Source organism: Drosophila persimilis, unplaced genomic scaffold (genome assembly GCF_003286085.1).
Source record: "Drosophila persimilis strain 14011-0111.01,24,50 unplaced genomic scaffold, DperRS2 tig00000000-arrow-pilon, whole genome shotgun sequence".
NCBI classification, from domain to species: domain Eukaryota; kingdom Metazoa; phylum Arthropoda; class Insecta; order Diptera; family Drosophilidae; genus Drosophila; species Drosophila persimilis.
The window spans coordinates 18,745,951-18,761,021 of NW_020825288.1; the positions used below are offsets into that span (position 1 = coordinate 18,745,951).

Sequence of the window (15,071 nt, forward strand, 5' to 3'; positions counted from 1 at the left end):
GCAGCAGCTCGTCCCATGTCCGCTGGTCTCCATCGATGTACTGGGCGATCATGGTTTTGATCGTCCTGTTGGCTCGTTCCGTTGGGTTTTGTTGTGGGGTATAGGGCGCCGTATACTCCAATTCCATGCCTGCTAGTTTGCAAAACTTTCGGAAAGAGCGACTTGTGAATTGGGTCCCGTTGTCGCATACGTTGTCACATAGTTTTCATTTGATAAGGTCTTCTTTGCTGGTTCTGCTGCTGGCTCGTTTGTATGTTTGGTCGCTCTCGATGATGAATGGATGTCAAACCGATATTGCTGGAGCTCCAAGGCCCAGCGGGCGATGCGTCCCGTTGGATTATCGATGGAGTTCAACCACTTCAAGGCGAGGTGATCCGTGATTACATCGAAGTGGTATCCTTCCAGGAAGTATCGGAGCTTCCGGATTGCCCAGACTATGGCAAGGCAGTCTTTCTCGGTGGCCGAGTAGTTTTCCTCTGCCTTGAGTAGTCGACGGCTTGCGTAGGCGATGACTCTTTCTGCTCCGTCGATCTGTTGTGTCAACACTGCTCCGAGGCCATACGAACTGGCGTCCGTTTGGAGTACGAATCGCTCGTCGAAGTCGGGGCATGCCAGGACTGGTGCTTGCGTGAGTCTTTCCTTGAGAGTCTCGAATGCCTAATGTTGTTCGTCTGTCCACTCCCACTTTTGATCCTTTTTGAGCAGGTTGGTCATGGGCTGGACCACCGTGGCGAAGTTGGGGACGAAACGTCGGTACCAGGATGCCATCCCGATGCAGCGTCGCAGTTCTTACAGTGTGGTGGGCGGTGCTAGTTTCTGGACTGCGCTGACCTTGTCTGGGTCCGTGTGGATGCCTTGTTCGCTGATGACATGGCCGAGGTAGACTAAACTCTTCCTGAAGAAACTACACTTGAATCGGTTAAGTCGCAGGTTCGCCTCTCGCAGCCTCCTGAAAACCTCGCGAAGGTGTTCGATGTGTTCTTCTAGCGTGGCTCCGATGACGATGATGTCGTCGAGATACGCGAATGCGTTCGGCTCCGTGGTGGGTCCGATGACGCTGTCCAAGGCTCGCTGGAACGTCGCTGAAGCTGAGTGCAGGCCGAAAGGCATGACCTTCCACTGGAAGAGTCCCCTGCCAGGGACGGTAAATGCTGTTGCCTCTCTGCTGCCCTTGGCAACCGGGATCTGCCAGTATCCGTTTTTGAGGTCCAGCGTGGAGATGTAGCGAGCGTGGCGTAGTCTCTCGAGAATGTGGTTAATACGTGGCAGCGGATACGCGTCAGGCACCGAGCGGGCATTTAGCTGGCGATAATCCACGCACATTCGCATTTCTCCGGTCTTCTTTCCTACCAAAACAATTGGTGCACTGTGGGGACTTCGGGATTGTTCGATCCTTCCGTCCCGGAGCAGCTCGTCCACCTGTGCGTTGATGATCTTCTGCATGGCCGGGTTCTTCGGGAAATAGCGCTGCTTCACGGGCCTGTTGTCTGGCATTGTTATCGTGTGTTCGGCGATGGGGGAGACTCCAGCTAGTCCGTCGAATTTCGCCAATTCTTCTTCCAGAAACTTGCCTGCCCACGGCGTGGGGGGTGGTTCGGGGTCTGGGTCTTGCTGCCACGGCGATAGGTCCTCCAGTTCCAGGGCGGTAATGGCGGCCAGGATCGCGTTCTCGTAGTCATCCGCGTCGGCTGGGCGAAACGGGTTGCGTTCCCGAGCTATCTCGGCGTCGGTTAATGGCTCCAGTTGGTAGTCCGTCGTCGGGGTTTCTGAGATCTCGTCCTGTGGTATCGGGATTATAGTATATATTCAAAATCTATTGTAAATTAAAAAATTTTTGTTTTGTAAATTTGTATTTAAAGTGTAATAAAAGTTTTCCCAAATTCAACAGCACGAAATTAGATTTTTGCAAGTGGATTTTGAAGAACGCGCCACCAGGCACCCCCTCAAATTAAAAATCTTTATATCATCCACAATTTTGAAGATACGAGAAAACACAAGACTTAGCAGTACAAAACAATTATTTCTTCTACTAGATTATAGAATTTGGTAGACTCCTGTCGCTGTCTCTCTGGTCCAGAGTGACGCCAGGTGACGGAGGGGAAATACCTACATATGTAGTACGGTACAGAAGAAAAAATAGTTAAATCAACTAAATGAAAATAGTAATTTAAATAATATATAATTTATTGAAAGTTTAAATAAAATGTTGTTGGCTACTTAAGAAGTTCTGCGTTATTTTCGACTTTTCGATTTGAAAATGAAGCAATATTTTTAAAATACATATACATATGTATGTATACGACTTTTATATATTCTTGTATTTTGTTATATATTTTTCTTTTCATTTTGTTAAAATTGGTTTTTGTTGAAATGTAAATACTTCTATATGTACATATTAACACAGCCATGTAAAATGGTCATATTTAACTAAGCTTTTTACATCCCGTAAAGCTATTCGTAAAAGCTTTTAGGAATATACACATTTGTTGTCAGTGCTTGTTACCTTTGATCGACATAAAACAAAACAAATTTTCTAGATAAATTGTAAATAGTTAAAAATTTCGTAAATAATCTTGTTCCTATACATATGCTAATATGAACTATTAGGGGAAGTGTAGTCAACATGTTTGTATATATGTAACATTCAGGAACCCAATGCGTGGTAAGTAATTGACCAGTATTGATTATTTCACGCTCAATATGAAATGATACATATATTTGCGAATGTCTTGCAGCGTCAAACTTGAAAAACATTGCAAAAGCTATACAAATAGGAGGAAATAAAATAGCAGCAATCTAAACCATGACAGCTGATTCTAGCGCACGTAATGTATTTCGAAAGAATGGTGTTGCCAGCTTGGGGAGTACTCACGGTCGAAATCTTATTACGACGGCAAATCCATCCGGTGGAAGTAGCGCATCTTTACTGCAAAAACAGTTATCATTTAAAACACCAGTTGGTTCGAAACAAATCGGCAAGTCCGATGAAATTGAAATAGTTGATAGCTCCAACATCGAAAACTTTAATGCAGGATATAACAAGGTACATTAAACAATTTACTTAATTTAATTTAATTGAATTGGAGCGCGGATGTGTTTATATTCTTGCAACTCAGGAGCCAGTGAAAGATTATTTTCTTTAGTTTAACAAAATATTCTCTTTCAGGAGAAGGCACTCACACTCACTTCCCAGAATTTCAAAATTATATCAATCAGCTTAGTTAAGCTTCAAAAGCCCTTACTTATCGAACAATAATTTTTATGAACGATGACTAGTACTCACTATGATATTTCCGATTATGATACATTTTACGAAACGATGCATAGATGGACGTGAATGTATTTAATTAAATATAATATTATAAATGCTGAACATGAGAACTGGTCCATATTATAAAGATTCTGAAATAGCTTTCAAATGTTTTTAAATTGAAATACATTTTATTTTATTTTAGAACAGCATTATTGGATGGATTTGTTGTGCTCCATGTATATGGTTTCGAACTTCTGCGGCTGTTCATAAAATGGCCATAACATCTGCAACCTTATTGGTGACTACTTTGCTTGTAGCGTCACCCATACTATTTTTGATTAGTACGGCACCGTCTCCCTTACCTCGAGATTGCTATATGGAAGGCGACCGTTGCTCATCACCCATCTCTTCACCACCCGAATGCATGGATGTAATTTGTGAATCAGTAGCTTCCAGTATTCAAGCCAGACTAAATTGGAACAAGGACCCATGCACAGAATTCAAGAAGTTTAGTTGTTGGCGGAATTCCCGAAACAAAAATATAACAAACCTAATTGAAATGGGAAACTCTCAAAAAAGTGTTGATACTCAAATGCTGTGTAAGAATAATTTCCAAAACAAAATACATTTTTGTTAATCTTTTTGCTACAGCCTTTTTCCAGAATAAAGCTATGGACGAAAGATTCAAAATATTACATCATTTATATGAAAGCTGTTTACAACAGACCACTAACTCAACTGAAATGCACCGCATATTTGATAGTTTGGGCGGATATCTACCAGTTGGCTCTACTGGACCTTCAAGTATTGCACCCTTGATAGCTAAAATTTATGAACTCGGCCCAAGCCCATTAGTTGATTTGTATTATGATCTAAGCTATGGAAGAAGACCTCACATTCTTCTTATAATAAGTGGTCCAAGCACATCGTCAACTATCTTAGAGGTGCGTACGTTTATGTTAAGCTTATTTAGAATTAACAAGTATGCACACAACAATAGGTTGCTTTATATTTATATATTATATAGAATGCCTAACAAGAGAGTATTATGATTTTGACCAGATATATGGAATCACATATCTGATTTTAATAGCAGTTATTTATATAATTTATATGTACATTAAATCTATGTAAAGTGTATATATTATTGAATAGCATCAATAGCCGAGTCGATATACCCTTGTTCGTCTATCCACCCGTCCAGAATTATTTAGTTAAAATAATGTAATACAATATTCTTAGGGCCGGTTTCTCGACTTCGGGTTAAGGTGCTGTTAGTTTTTGGTTAGGATAAAGTTGACAACCAGATATCCTTGCTTCCGGTTTCTCAAAGTCCGATTTATAACCGGAACGAAATAGAATAACAAGGTGCTGTAAAGCGCACGAATGTGCTGTTGAGCCTACAAATGTTCTATACAGCGCAAGTCACACGATTGCTTCGATTATTGCATCAGCTGTTTGCTATTTGCTTATTTTCGTTCGTGATCTGACATTTGGTACATAAATTCTTTGTTCAGAATTGCAATCGCTCGTGCGACTTATTTTTATCGATCGGGATGCTGACAGCACAGAAAATTCCTGCCGTAATAAAGTTGCTGCTGCTTGCATGTTCCAAATTAATTTGCTGTGGCTACGCAGCGCCGGACAACACTTTCAAACACGTTTTCTGCCTCTCCCGCACGCACTCTTTGTCGCTCAATATAGCCATCGGTTATAAATGTAGAGTTGCGGTCGCAGAAGCAACTCACATCGTTCCCCGCGGTTCTAAATTCCCTTTGACTCCTGAAAGTCGAAAAAAATGTTTCTTCTGCTTTCATATTTTATTATTTTTGTTTATTAATTAGGTATCGTTTAAAGTATAGTTTATAAACTCTTTTTGGATAAACAAAATTTACTTAGCCGACCACAATGAAACCGAACACGTTGCGACGGTTAAATTTATTTATTGTTTTTAACTAATAAACTATATTTGTAGCACAAAATACGTTGGATCAGCCCAAAAGCACCCCCAAGCCGTATACGACAAGGACTCCCTAAGCTTTTATCAGATTTGGTTGACAATTTTCTACCATTTTTTGTATCATATGATCAAAGAATATCAGAAAAAGATACAATTTTTGAATTTGTCAAGGATCTTAACAAGGTAAGTTTTACAGAAAAGTATTTTAGCTATCTAAACAAAATTGTACACCCAATTTATTCGAGGTGTTTAATTACTCATTAAATATAAGCGAGGAAGTTGTATACACCTGCAGTTAGACGCTTCCGATTTCAAAATTTTGTTAGATATGCTATTGAGCTACTGAGCTTTTTCAGCATTCGATCGAAATACAATAATAACGCACGAATTGGTTAATATAGATATATGTGATATATAGAATAAGAGGGAAAGGTGTGCGGATTTGACAGCGATAGAGTAAGTTCACTACGAAACGTCACACGCTGGGTTACCTGTCTGAGAACCCCAGATGACGCGTCATCATGAGAGAGTGCAGAGAGAACATCTTTGCATGTGTTAGTACACACGGTTTTTTAAAATTCTAAATACAGCCCTATCACTTCCTTAAAAGTAATCAATCTGAATCAAACTTTGTCAAAACATAAGGGAAGGGCGTGTAAAATAATTATGCATACCAAATCTTGACCCGATCAGACCTCTCCCTCGGGTACATCCCAAAAATAAAAAGGACGTAGGTGATTGGGAGGTACCCGAAGGAGTGGTCTGATCGTGATGAAAAATAGATGTTGGCCGATGCCAATCACGAAAATCAGTCGAGCCATTTCGGAGAAGTTAAGCTACAAAATTTGTCACACTAGAAATTTATACATTAGATTTATTGAGATGTTTATTGAACACGTGTGTTTCGTACATCGGTTGTTTATAGTAAGAAACAAAATACATTACACTTATGTATTTGTGATCTTATTATTATTTTTTCCTCTAAATTTTATTCTAGCTTCAAGTCGAATATTCACGTCGGGGATTTTGGGATAGTTCTGTACTGTATAATATATCGATTCTACAGGACATGTACCCAGTTGTAAGTATAATAGATATGTATTTTTTTCATAGTTTTATTTTAATAGTTAATAGGTTTGCACCTTAAAACTAGCGGATATGCAAAATTTGTAGAAAAAGGGCTACAAATCATAGTACGTTTTTAGTGTTGTCAATCAGTCTGGACTAAAAAGGGATCCCCAATTTATGTGATTTCAAAAGTAAATCGAAAAACTTTTGTGAATGTGAAAAACGGAGCCTGGCTGATTAGATGCGAGAATTATAACAGTCGAGAAAAAGCGATACACCAATTAAGAGCGTAGGGGGGGAACCAAATGACAACAGTAACAAGTTGCGGTACGCTTAGATACATATCTGTTCTCTCTACTGCTACTTGTTCTGCCATGGGCGGGCGCTTAGCCGAACAGAATATACATATTAGAAATTTTTAAAAATTAAATTACAATATAAAAATATACAATATATGTACATACTATCAATAAAGTTCTTGAACGTATTGGATACTATTTTAATATACTTTTTCGTAAAAACTACTTTCTATGACTTTTTAGCTTAATTGGACACTATTAATCCCAAAAAACTGGAGTGGTCCCATAATTGTCAGAAATGGTGATTATCTCAAAGCTTTGAAACATTTTCTCACAAAATATCCGACTAGAGTTGCACATAATTCATTGCTTTTGCTAAGTGCTCTAGAAATATTGCCAAGGGATTATCCAAGTCCTGAAGTGTGTACTCGGTCCACAATGTGGGCGTTGCCTGAATTAGCCTCAGCTTTATACATTGCACAACATGCATCCAACGACTTAAAGGACATTACAAAACGGGTAATTATGATGGTACATATGTACGAACAGACAAACACTGAATTTAATTTTCATAAACATATTTTCAGGCGGAATTAATATTTAAATCATTGAAAGCTCATTTGAAAAGAGCTCCTTCATTAAAAGGAGCTGCTCTTGTAAAGCTATCCGCGTTGAAAATACAATCACAGACGTGGGAAGGATTTTCAAATGTAACCGACTTAGTAAAGTCCCTAGAAAGCTTGAATATAAATGCCGAATGTTGGTTTCAAAATATTTTAGAGATTTATAAAAAAAACAAATTAGTTCCCAACGAAATTAATATGCGTGAAGGCTCACATGAAGCGTAGGTTCAACGTGCTGTTAAAAGTATATGCAACAAATTTTGATTTCGATTTCTTACAGATGGGCATATCCTATTGTATCAACTACATTTTACGATACACTTAGTCATTCAATCGGTATGTATATTTAAATATACATATATACATTTTGATACCTATAATATTTTCGTACATTTTTGCAGTGGTTCCACTTTCAGTCATACTCATACCGTATTTTAATGCAGCGTTGCCGCCCTACCTACATTATGCTTCTGTTGGCGTTTCCATAGCCAAAGAAATTTTGCGGTCTATAACGAAATCATTTGACGAAAAGGCAATGCGTTGCGTTCCACATTCTGTAAATATATTTTCAAACTATAGTCGAATGGACATTCTGATACATTCAGGAGGAATGCAGATATCATACCACTCAATGCTTTCATTGACTGGTCCTATTAAAGGAATGGCGCGACTACCTGGTCTAAGCTTAACACCAACACAAATATTCTTTCTAGTCTCCGGTCAGGAACTATGTGCTGAATCGAATTACTTGGGAATCGATATAAGCGCTCCAGAGTTCGATAATATGTAAGTTTAACATATGTCTATATAGTCTATATCCGCTGTATTAGCTAATTTTTGAAAACTGGTAATTTTTTAATGTTTCTTTCAAAATTTGTGTTTCTTTTTTTCGCATAACTTACATCTTACATCTATCTCTATTGAACTTTGAAATTCTGGGAAGCGATAAATGTAGCTATAAGTCACACCCAAGCACTTTGTAGCTGCAGCTTACCGTCTCGAAAATTTTAAGCTTTGAAATTGAAAATTAATCAGTTTTAGTGGTATTTGTTTTTTTAAATTTTCAACTACAATCTCAAGAAAAATCGAAAACAATATTCTTGGGTTTTCTTTTATACCCGATACTCAAAATGAGTATTGGGGTATATTATTTTTGGGCTAAAAGTGGATGTGTGTAACGTCCAGAAGGAATCGTTTCCGACCCCATAAAGTATATATATTCTTGATCAGCATCAATAGCCGAGTCGATTGAGCCCTGTCTGTCTGTCCGTCTGTCGGTCCGTCCGTCCCTATTAGCGCCTAGTGCTCAAAGACTATAAGAGCTAGAGCAACGATGTTTTGGATCTCAGAACGCTAGAGCCGAATACCCTGGGATTTAGTATTTTTGTTCGGAAAAACAATTATATAATGTACATATTTATGCATTATAACCAAAGGATCAAATCACTTTGCAGTGGTTGTGCAGCGCCCTCCGCGTTCTGACTGATATTCTATCTCTCTCTCTCTCACAAGCCCCTTGGCGTTCAATGTTAGTTTCCTCGGCGGCGGAGGTGTTCTTTGTAAGCCTTTGTAAGATAGATAAAAGCATACTTACATCTTATATTTGCGACCTACGTATAAATCGGTCGAGGCGTTAGGGAAGAGTTCAAACACAAACCTTACTTATTGGAAGACAAATGTGCAATCAGAATAGCAATTTAGCAATATGAAAAGCCATTACAAAAGTAAAGAAAAAAAAATATCTGAAAAAATTCCAGTACCTTATACAAGAAGAGGATATAGCCGGATAAAAACAGACATTTTCAAAAGTTGATTATCCTATTCTTGCATGTAAGCGACGTCTCTCAAAGCTTTCTATGATATAAGCTATTAATAAAGGGGTTACCGTGCTACAAAATAAGTCATATACCAAAATTTCTATGAGTTTGTAGCTAAAATTAAACATTGTTTCTTTTTTCTAGATTGGGTTGGCTCGTAGCCCAAGGTGGAAGTGCAACGGAAGTTTTCAAGTGTCCATCTGGATCTATGATTAATATACAAAAAACATGCAATGTGCTTTAAATATTATATGGTTACCATATAGACTATCGGATTAGAGTTAAAAAACATTAATTTTAGAGAATCAACTATAGTGATTACGTTTAGATTATTAATTTGGCGATGCACTTTATTAATCTGTTGTCATGTTTAAGAAATCAAATCGTGTTTTCCCATGATTATACCCGATACTCAAAGAGAATAGGGAATACTCAAAAAGAATATAATTTTTGTCTAAATGTATGTAACGGCCAGAAGGAAGCATTTCCGACACCATGGTGGATATATCTTATTGATCAGCATCAATAGCCGGGACCACATACATACATATGTAGGTATTTCTGTCCGATTCTCCGTCCCGTTTGACGTCTTGTTCTATAGACTATACGAGCAAGAGAACAAAATGTTGTGTACAGACTCACAGTGATTTAAGTTTGTTTCGAAATTTTGCCAAACACCTTACCGCTCCTTAAAAAGGATAAGAGGATTTGAGGATAAGAGTACACGGAAAACTCCGAATCATAAAATGATTCTCTTGTTCTTTCTCGTATAGGTAGTTTGATGGTGGAACAAGAGAGGGAGAAACAGAGGGCGAGAGAAATGTAATGGAAGCTTAGGTGCAAAGAGGTTAAACAAATTAAATAACTACTACTATCACTATTCTGCACGCTCTCCAAACAATTGCTCGCAAAATTTAGATTGCATATAAACTAACGGAGTACCGGGTATTATAGTGTCGCAATTAACGTCAAGGCTTATTTTTATTTGTTACGTGTATTTTTTTACATAAAAAGATAAACAAATAAGTTAATAAATTAAACAAATTACTTGTATTATAAAATCTTCTAGTCTAGTTCCTGAAAACGGCCGTCCGTAAGTAGGTTGTTGTCGGTAAGTTTCAGCTTTCTCTGGTTTTACAGCTTTTTGATACAAATATTTAAATTGAGTGCTTGAATTCGTTGAATTATAATTTTTTGTCAGCACCTCGGTTTTCTCTAAGGCTAGCATAAGTATAATCCATATGCGTATTGAGATTATAAGAGCGCAGTGCAGTAGTGGGTCTTCCAGCTCTTATATATGTACATATATAATATATAACAAATAATAAAGGTACCTAACCTCAACATCAGGGTGTAGTTATAAGATTCTGTGGTACGTTGTGCTATTCGTAATGAAACTATGTGATAATAATAGTGTCCTATCTAAAAATTAAAATATCCCAGGTCTATCAAAAGTACCAGAAAACCAGCTGTCTATCTGTCTTTGCTGAATATTCTTATTATACCCGATACTCAAAATGAGTATTGGGGTACATTAGATTTGTGGTGAAAGTGGATGTGTGTAACGTCCAGAAGAAAGCGTTTTCGACCCCATAAAGTGTATATATTTTTAATCAGGATCAATCGCCGAGTCGAGTCGCTACAAGAAAACCATAAAGGTAGAATCGTGGAAAATTACTATATCTTCTAGTCTTCAGAATCTGAACTAGGTCGTATCATTATTAAAGCCAGAACCAAGAGCTCAATTTCATTCTCTCTCGCCAACACACACGTTTCATGGCCGGCTTTTCCTATCGCTAAAAAGTGGGCGCCTCAAGACTAAAAGATCCAAAACATCCAAATTTTGCATCCACACTCCTGTGATATCGTACCGGCACAAGTGTATTTCAAAATTTCGTCTGACCGTCAATAATAATAATATAAATAATATTAGAACCATTATCTTTCCCAAATTCAAAGTTGAAGAAAGAGTTGCTTAAGAAGGTTTTTGATCGACTGATATTTCTTTTTTAAGTGTTTTTTTTTTTAACTGCGCTAAAGCCCTATGACAACCTTGGACCTTCCTTTTTAATCTTTTTTTGGAGCGTTCTTGTCTCCCAGTGATTTTGATCGAAATATATATTATTTCTCTTCACAATGAAGGGTCAAGTTCAAATATCGAAATCTATCTCGGTATTGCTGTTTTTCATTCCCGTCTCAATATGGTTTTTTTATACATACATCGAGCAAACCTGCTTGAAAAAACTTCTTGCAAACGGACTTGTTCAGTCACAGACATATATTTAATTAATATTACAGAATATACAGTGCAATCTCATACACAAATACTCATAAATACAATTGTCCATGTCACTTCATGTGAATGAATATGACGACACGAAAATTATATAGCAACTAAGACTAGACAATAGCACTTGTAAACTCGAACCCACCAAAAGGGATCAATCAATAAACTATTCACTTAATTTCTGTCAAGTACCTAGGTAAATGCACTGAAGTATAACACCCGCACAGAGTAAGTGCACCCTATCTAAAAATACACTCAGAAGGAACCTGTGCGTTCAATAAGAGCTAGATATATAAGGACATGCATTTTTTCAATAAAACTCAGTATCAGAAACAGTACCACAACTGCCTGTCACTCATTTTCCCATCGCAAACATCAGAGGCTGTCGCCGTGTCTTCAGACCCTCCCATGCGCACCGTAGGATACCCACTCCGCAGTCCAACTGGTTCAAGTTCTAGTTGCGATGACCAACTTGTAGACGGTTTATGTACCGTATACAACCCAGCTACAACACACACATACACACTAACAGAACTCATACACTACTTTAAGTGCAATGTGTAGTCCCAAATTTATCAGAGAAAGTGGCAAAAGTTGAAAAAGTTCCCATCTTATGTGCACAGAAATGATGCTGATGCGCTGCCACTCCCGTACACGTGTATTACAGTGGTAGGTACCATATTGCCGTTTTGCCGGCTGTCTACGCACACAAAAGCACTTAAAACATATGTTTCACATATGTGAAAATTGCGTGCCGAACCCTGCCTTATGCGCTTGTGAAATTTTGTTCTATTTTGAAAATGTAAAACCAAAATCTTGGAAGCGACACTTAACTTAACTTAATTTCTGATCTCGTAAATTTCTTTTAAAAAACCCTTGCATTTGAAATACTAAGATATTGCAAGTTTGCACACATGTGTTAATAAATAGAGAGAGAGAGAGAGCGAAAAAAAAGGTGGGAGAAATTTATGCCACAAAGAGAGTCGCACTGCCTCACATTGTACATACCTTGCGTACTCACACTCCACTTGTTCACTTACTTGTGTGCACCCTAATATGTTGTCAAAAGTAAAATTAAATGTACAACAAACTTCATTCAGGCTTTTGTTCTTAATCCGTTTGTCAAAATCAAGATAAATCCATTTCTACTTTGGTTGAGCTTTCCAATATATATACCCTTGAAGAGGGTTTTGTGAAACTGAGCAGACGTTTGTTTTTCTTCTTTCTAGCAGATCTAGTTATTTTTGTATGTAATTAATTACATTTAAAATTATCTGAACGAAACTACACATACATAAATGTGTAAATTACAAAACTCGCAAAGTCTTCATTAACATCAGGCATATGTACTCAGAAAAGTTATTGTTTGTAAATTGTACTTACTTTCACATTTTTACTGTATGGATTTATTCGTATAAGGGTATATAAAATTCGGCGCGCAAAAAGAAGTTCGATGATATAATGACAAATAGTTTCTAAGCTTTTTACAAAACGTTGAAAAAATGTATAAATGTTCAGCACACATAAAAGAAAGTCAGTTTGATCCGTGCAACAAAACAAAAAACATACATATTTAACATTATTTTAAAAATGTTAGGCATAACAGTGTTAATTTCTGGTTATATTATTATTGTTGGAGCGCTACGAGGAGATGCACTGAAAGATAATCAATTTCGTCCTGCTGACAGTTCTGAAGAAAAATATCCCGAGTTCTATTCACTTTTTCCACCGCAATCAATGGGGAGAATTGTAAACCGCAAAAATCATATATGTGCCGATCATAATCATGAGACACTGACCATCAATATTCCAAATGAATTCGTACAAGCTATTCGCGATAAAACACATAAAGAAATAAATACAGACAACCGACAATATCAGTATAATCACGGAATATCGGAATTACCACAAAAGACCGATGATAAATTTGGGCTCTATACTATTGCAAGCCATTCCACAAAGCTAAATGGTTTTGGCTCCATCGACCAACCATACTCATTCAACAACGTCAATTTGATGCTTCTACAAAATATGAAACCGGAATTTCATCTGGAACAGCCTTACACATTTTTCCCCAAAGAACACATCAATACGACCATAGCTCCTTCATCTCAATCGGTACCGTCTTTATATAATGAAAGTCAAGTAATCAACAATCTTTTTAATTATGAAAATCTAGATAAAAGTCCTTATTCGTCACAAAGCCATAATCAGCATTGTCAGCATTTTGTTAAAGAAGCATTGAACGGAGCACCTTTTAGTCCTTCAGTACAAGAGAATACGAGTACTTACTCTTATAGCAATTATATCGAAAAGAATAGTGCTAAACTTCGATCCCAAAACACGCCGAAGTTAGCACATAAAAATCAGTACAAGGACATACAGGAGGAATCTTTGGGCCAAAACAGCAGTAGTTTTTTAGATATCAGGTCATTTGTTAATAAAAATAGTTTCATGGGTACTGCGACATCTGTTAATGAGTCCTCTAATAAGCATTCTTCATACGACGTACCACTTAATTGAAATATTGTTTGTTGTCTAAATAAATGTTTATTTTTCTATTTTATATATGTATGTATATATATTCTGGACTACTGATTTTCGGATAAATAATAATAACTTAATATCTTAAAAAAAATTTAGTTATGAGAGATAAGTAAATCATATAAAATACTCTATTTTATTTTGTTTTGTTGACTTTTATAACTAATATAGCCAAAAATATAGAGAAAATCTTATGAGTTTTGTAACCTATGCAATATGTTTTTTGTGTAATTATCGATGATTGCATTTTCTCTCCCTTTTGGTATCGCTGTTCGTGAAAAGAACGTAATGATTTGTTGGTTAATCTGGTCAGATGAGCTTGTTAGGCGGGTCAGGGGGGTCTAGCTTAGACCACAGAACGGGTAGCAAGTAGATTTCCTCGATAGGTATGTACATACATAGGTCAGCAGCGGTTAAAGGAATTTGTTGACACCTATATAACAAAGAATACGGCTCCTGTTTATGGTGCCCTCATTACAAAGTACACCAGGACCGTACAGAATCAGTACAGAAAAACTTTTTACTCTTTGCTCTGCGGGGCCTTAACTGGGATGCGGGTGTGAGACTCCCATCTTACTCTAATAGACTGCTATTAGTAAACCTCCCATCTTTAGCTAACCGTAGGAAAATGCTTGGTGTGATTTTTGTGCACAACTTGATCACATAGACAGAACTGATCTGTTGGGCCGCATAAACTTCACGATTGCTATTAGACTCACTAGAATATACCGTTGATAATATAATATAGACTTATACCGTTGTTCTTTCCACTTTGTAGATCGGATTTTTACTTGCATAAACCGTTTAGGGTCTTATGATCGAAATATAATTCCCTCTACCATATTATATCCACCACTAATTCTCTTCCTCTTATTAAGTTACTAATCCTCCCACACCTTTCTAGTAATTAGTAATTGTAGTGGTATTTGTATTTTGAAGAAATTATTAGTTTCTTAGTAGTTTAGTGCTAATTTTCCTCAAATATTAGTCTAACAGATATTAGGCTACGCGCCGCGCGTCATGCCGCAGCGCCCCTCGGTCGGTTGGACGGGAGATGGGCTGCGTTTTGCCTGGGATCCACGTGTAGAGGGCCGCTTGACGGTGCAGTAATTACATCGCTTTTTGTAAGATGCAGTTATTAGAAGAAAAAGTCATCATATCGGACATCGCGAAAACATTTCAAAGACTAAATCTGGAGCTACAGAAATTGGAAAAAATTG

At 37.4% G+C, this 15,071-nt stretch overlaps 1 protein-coding gene across 1 annotated transcript; it reads left to right on the forward strand.

Annotated features, from left to right (window-relative positions):
• Positions 1–2,601: 2,601 nt before the first annotated feature.
• LOC6591762 (neprilysin-2) lies at positions 2,602–10,009 on the forward strand. The gene is made up of 11 exons (XM_026989954.1): positions 2,602–2,662; positions 2,736–3,043; positions 3,456–3,852; positions 3,905–4,197; positions 5,229–5,396; positions 6,211–6,294; positions 6,824–7,099; positions 7,168–7,424; positions 7,484–7,539; positions 7,605–7,989; positions 9,165–10,009. Exons 2-11 carry the CDS (start codon positions 2,804–2,806, stop codon positions 9,262–9,264), a joined length of 2,256 nt encoding a protein of 751 aa, XP_026845755.1. The 5' UTR covers positions 2,602–2,662; positions 2,736–2,803; the 3' UTR covers positions 9,265–10,009.
• Positions 10,010–15,071: the final 5,062 nt, after the last annotated feature.

Coding starts and splice junctions, on each gene's coding strand:
- LOC6591762 (XM_026989954.1), top strand. CDS start 2,804: ATGACAGCTGATTCTAGCGCACGTAATGTATTTCGAAAGAATGGTGTT. Junction 3,044..3,455: donor TTAATGCAGGATATAACAAG/GTACATTAAACA, acceptor ATTTTATTTTAG/AACAGCATTATTGGATGGAT. Junction 6,295..6,823: donor TACAGGACATGTACCCAGTT/GTAAGTATAATA, acceptor ATGACTTTTTAG/CTTAATTGGACACTATTAAT.